The following is a 5,475-nucleotide window of genomic DNA, read 5'->3' on the forward strand; positions in this document are numbered from 1 at the left end:
GTACTCCTGAGCTTATATTGCTCTTCAATTCTAATCGAGTTCAAAACTTGGGTTAGGGTGAGACCTCCTTGGGTATGGCATAGAGTCTTAACAAAATCAGACCAAGAATTGAATAGTTTGTCTATCAGACAGGCTACCTGGAATGATTCATTCAAATTGGTTTCATTAGCCCTAAGCTGGTGGATCAGGATTTCAAAATCATGGATTTGGTCACTCATAGGCTTTGAGTCCACCATCCTAAAGTTATTGAAGCCGGAGACCTTGAACCTCTTTACCCCAGCATCATCAAGATCATATTTGCTGTTTAGGGTGTCTCAGAGTTTTTTAGCACTTTTGGCTGTGTAATAAATGTTATACAAGAGGGCACTTAGGATTCTCTAGACGCAATGATAGTATATCTTATCAGGTGTCCTAGAGGGTGTGCTGGTGGAGGCAGAAGGTTCAGTTTGGGAGGGTTTGGGTTTTGGCGAGTAGCAGGTCATGAAGTAGTTGGGTTGGACCCATTATCAACTTCAGTAGTGCTCTCACCTATGGCTGAGATCAATCCTAATGTGGCGAGCCAAAACCGCATTTGGTTTTGCCACCTCCTAAAGTTATAATCATCAAATTTTTTAGGTTTAGCATTAAAGTAGTTACTAGTGTTTGAGGTCATAGGTTCAAGATTATAGAGAAGGGACAAAAACCTGAATGAAGGCAAAAAGTTTATATCAAAAGATTGCACTAAAATTTGTATTGAATTTTGAATGTCTAGTTGATATATCCAAAAAAATAGTAGCTAAATCAGCTCTAGATCGGTGGTGAAGTACTACGCTCACTTAAGTACCAGCCTTTCTTAGACACGTATGCCTTTTTGACAAGCTTTTCTTTGACACTATTAGTTAGTGGATATAATTACTAGAAATCACATAAATTAAATTTTTACAAAAGCCTAAGTGCAAACTTAAATCTGTTATTATGGTTTAATCAACTTTTGAATTTTTTGTTTGAATTTTCTGAATTAGTAATAATTAATTATTAATTTAATGCTAGCTAGACAATTATTGTAATTAAAATCTAATATGTCAATTCAATGAATTATATATTAGAATTTATTTATTACCTTATTAGAATAATTGATTACTAATTTTGTGCTAGTAAATTAATTATTGTAATTAAAATTTAAAATGTCAATTCAATGAATAATAAAATTTATTACCTTATTAGAATAATTGATTACTAATTTTATACTAATAAATTAATTATTGTAATTGAAATCTAAAATGTCAATTCAATGAATTATAAGATTTATTATTTTATTAAAATAATTGATTACTAATTTTGTGCTAGCAAAATAATTACTATAATTAAAATCTAAAATATTAATTCAATAAATTATAAAATTTATTATTTTATTAAAATAATTAATTACTAATTTTGTATAATGTAGTTGTGACCTAGAATATCAATTCAATGTATCAAATTATTTATTACCTTATTAGAAAAAATAATTGAAATTTAATAAGTTTCCTTGTCCTATTCCCCGACTCCTTCCCGGTCGAAGGAGATATCCCTAACCCTCCGTTCTCCTTTTCCTCTGCTCTTAAAAGGAAGAAGAAACCAAGGACCACCTCCAACCACCTCCTCTCTCTCTCTCTCTCTCTCTCTCTCTCATTCTCTTTTCGGACCCATCGAATTAGACTCGAAACGATGGCCGCCGCCGTTGCCGACGGAATCGAATTGAAGCCGAGCGCCCCGGCGGAGGACATCGAGAACGGCGCGCCGCGGAGCGTCCCCTCGAACGGCGCTGGCACCGTAGGCGAAGACGGGGGCGCGGTGGTGACGTCGGTGGTGCGGCGGTGGAAGCGGGAGGACCTCCTGGAGAAGAGCACGCTGCTGCTCCGCGCGCTGGGCTGCCTCTTCTCCCTCGTCTCCCTCCTCGTCATGGCCTCCAACAAGCACGGCGATTGGAAGGATTTCGATCGCTACGAGGAATACAGGTAAACATTAACGATCGTTGGAGCCAAGAAAGAATTCCATCTAAATCAAATTATCAAATGATGAATTGTATTGGTTTGTAAAATAGGTATGTGTTGGCGATCGCCATCCTGGCGTTTCTGTACTCCATGGCCCAGGTGGTGAGGCAGGTGCAGAGGTTCAACACGGGAAGAGATCCGGTGCCGAAACGGTTTTCGGGGATTCTGGACTTCGCCGGAGATCAGGTGGGTAATTCCCCTTTAGTTTCTAAGTGTTCTTTTTTATGTTCATCTTTCTTATTTGTTTAGAATCAGCGCCAATGTCCATGGACCATAGCATAGCGATCGATTCGATTCATATAGTTGTTGGCCAAGGAGAATTTTGGAGGAAATTCGTATCGATTTCCATGGGGGACGATTAGGTGGGATTGAGCGTTACGGTGGTGCTGGAATGCTTGAATCTTCGAGAATTTTGCAGGCGGAATTCGCTTGCGCCCATCATTTTGAATCCAGGCTGTAGTTGCGTGGGTCCCAGCGGGACCCACGTAAGCAGCCGTGGCGTTTAGTATTTGAGTAACACCTTGCGCGTACCCAACCGCATAAACTTATCCACTAAGTCCAAAAGGTTTTCTTTTGGAAAAGAAGCACGGCATGCTCCGACAGGTGGTCTTATTGGTTTGCACAAAGCCTTTTCATCTTCAGTTTTTTTTCTTTTAATTTTCTTTTTGTTAATGTTGTGTGATACATAACATGTTTGGGCAGGAGTCATGTGCAAAAAGTGTAGATGAAGCATCCTTGTTAGTGGCTGTAATTTGTGCCAATCATCTGCATATTTTAGAAATCAGATTACTAAAAAGAAAAAAAACTTCATCGTTTATGATCTGGGTCATCACATTATAAGATTTTTTTTAGAATTTCTGCAGCGTCACTATGTTGTTGATTGTGTTGCTGCATGCTAGAAATAGAGGACTAATGTAACACCAAATTATTATAAGATTAACTTTTCACCACGAAATTCTTGGACTGTGGTCCTTGATCTATTGGCACATTTACGGGCTTGTTGCAGACTTATAGTGGACCTGAATTCTAGTTTATTTTTGAAAAGAAAAGGTAATGAAGAAGTTTTAGTTAAGCAACAATTAAGATTTAAGCCACTACCAGAAACGAACCACAAGATTCTGTTAGAAAGCTCTCTATTCTTTATATGACAATATTTGTCATAATGAAGTTGGTTTTTTGCAATTAATTTGGAACCCGGACATTATTTGTTTCAAAAGCTCACTTGCATATCTGAAAAGGTTATCTTAAAAGTATAGAGACACATAGGAAGCTAAATTTTTGCTCATGGCAGTAGTTGGTGAATGTTCTCAATCCATGCTATATTTCTCGCAAAATTCCTCTTGAGCTGGAAAGATTGATAGGGTCTGTTAATTTTTGATTGGTTAATTTTTCTATCTGATATGCTGTGATACATTTTTACATGCACATTATAGGAACTGGATGTATTTGCTATATTATACATAATGCAAGGTGCATTGAATTTACTTCAAACTGAAAAAGATTTTCGTTTGTGCATCAGTAGTTTTTGCAAGCACTCTGAAAATTTCAGACAAAAAAGTTAATGGATTGAAGAAAATGGAGGGATCATACCATATTCATTCGTATGTTGTACATGCTCTGCTATTACTAATAAAACAATTTCTTGCTATGACTTACTAAAGAGGATTTGTTGCTCTTATACATGTGAGGCTTTGCAAAATAATTAATGATGGTTCATGAAGAGACACCACTATGAAATTATCAAGAATAATGGGATATGTTAGAAATACATGATTTGTTCCGTTTTCATTTGATGAATTGATCTGTAATTTCAGAATTTTTGGTCTCACAGGGCATTGCATACCTGTTGATCTCGTCGCTATCTGCAGCCATCCCACTTACTAATCGTATGCGAGATGGAGCGGATAATATGTTCACGGATGCATCTTCAGCTTCCATTAGCATGTCCTTCTTTGCGTTTATAGCCCTTGCTTTATCCGCTCTTATATCAGGGTACAAACTTTCTAAACAAACTTACATATAGATGCACCCTCTTGTTTGTTTTTTTGTTTTTTTTCAGTACCTTGTGTCTGTACGTTCAGTCTCTCATAGCACAGTGCATGTTGCTCCATTCCTAGTACCATTCAGAGTTTATATTTAAAATGTGTTTCTATGATAATAAGATCTTCTGGAAGTAATAATACTTTTATTTGTTTTTTTTTTAATTTGTAACATTGTCTTAATTTAGTGCATCTACCTTTGGTTTGCTTATTCTTCCATTCCGGCTATACCCTTTTCTTCTGAAGTGGTAATTAAGGAGAGATGTTTTGTTCTGGTTACATGTAAGAGGATTGCTCTTCCCCGGAGATGGAATGATAACACTGCAATGACATGCTTCATTCAGGGTGCAGAAGGCTGTGTTTGATGGGAGAAAAGATTCAGTGGAGGTTTGCTTAAACTGTGACCTCCTCTTGATGGGAACAATTTAGTTGGGATGAGATTAATATGTCAAGAAAAACAACAATAGACGATATAAATAAATCTCCATTTTAATGATGGTCAAGCCTTTCTTATATAAACCATTCATGTCTCCTAAATAAGTCACAGGGCAATAAGATGTAGAACAATTTAGTCCTATAAAATATTAATTTAATTATGCTGCATTATGCAAATATAATTTAAAATTATTTAATTTAGCAAATCTAAAGAATTGCTCTAAACCATTCATCGAGGGCTTCGACTGGGTGTGGCCAGTGCGCAGCCAACGGATTCAATTTTTTTTTTTTTTGTCGGGCAACAATCCTAACGGCTCCTAAATGGAAGGTGCAGCAGCCCTGTCTAAAGATGCAGCAGATCCAATGTGACCATCGCTGATAAATCACATTGTGCTTGCTATTGAGTTCGACGCTCAAATTCTCTAGTTTGTGACTCAGGGGTGAGACGTGGATGGCCATGGACGGTGCATTAGACTTATTCAATTTAATCCCCTCAAAACCAGGAGGCCGTTTCTCCATTGCTTTGTCATTTTTTTGCTTTTGATTCTGCTGACTGTACCTATATCAGAATAGCGTGAGCAACCGTTATACCAAAAAAAAAATAAAAAGAAAACCAAACAACTTTATGAAAAATTGTTGGATCGGAGCTTGTGAAATTTGAGAATGGGTTTCAGTTTGATGAGAAACCATGCATTCAGGCTCGATTTGTTCTACGATGTTCTGGGCATGACGTTGGAGACGTAGCCTAGATGTGGGACCCTAGCAACCTACTAAGACCCCCAGCTGCCGGAGTTAGGGCAGCCGGTAGACCAGTTCGGCCCCAGTGGCTCAAGGATCTAAGCTAAAACGGGCATGGCGAGGGCGAGCAATTCAGGCCAGCCTTGAAAAGTACAAAGCCCAAAACGTTTGGCTAGCGCCAGAATTTTAAGGCTATAAAACACGATCAGGCATGAAATGAGACAAGCTTAAATCCAGCTTGTTGGGTCAAG

General features: G+C 37.8%; 1 protein-coding gene across 1 annotated transcript; it reads left to right on the forward strand.

Moving 5' to 3' along the window:
• Window positions 1-1,537: 1,537 nt before the first annotated feature.
• Window positions 1,538-4,238, forward strand: LOC103717511 (CASP-like protein 4B1). The gene is made up of 3 exons (XM_008805937.4): window positions 1,538-1,976; window positions 2,063-2,198; window positions 3,844-4,238. The coding sequence occupies exons 1-3, from the start codon at window positions 1,687-1,689 to the stop codon at window positions 4,033-4,035; spliced, it is 618 nt and encodes a 205-aa protein (XP_008804159.2). The 5' UTR covers window positions 1,538-1,686; the 3' UTR covers window positions 4,036-4,238.
• Window positions 4,239-5,475: the final 1,237 nt, after the last annotated feature.

Source organism: Phoenix dactylifera, chromosome 3 (genome assembly GCF_009389715.1).
Source record: "Phoenix dactylifera cultivar Barhee BC4 chromosome 3, palm_55x_up_171113_PBpolish2nd_filt_p, whole genome shotgun sequence".
Classification (NCBI taxonomy): Eukaryota; Viridiplantae; Streptophyta; class Magnoliopsida; order Arecales; family Arecaceae; genus Phoenix; species Phoenix dactylifera.

Excerpts from the sequence above, each read along its gene's own strand:
- LOC103717511 (XM_008805937.4), top strand. The coding sequence starts at position 1,687 with ATGGCCGCCGCCGTTGCCGACGGAATCGAATTGAAGCCGAGCGCCCCG. Across the intron at positions 1,977-2,062 it reads GATCGCTACGAGGAATACAG|GTATGTGTTGGCGATCGCCA; the intron begins GTAAACATTAAC and ends TTTGTAAAATAG. Across the intron at positions 2,199-3,843 it reads TGGACTTCGCCGGAGATCAG|GGCATTGCATACCTGTTGAT; the intron begins GTGGGTAATTCC and ends TTGGTCTCACAG.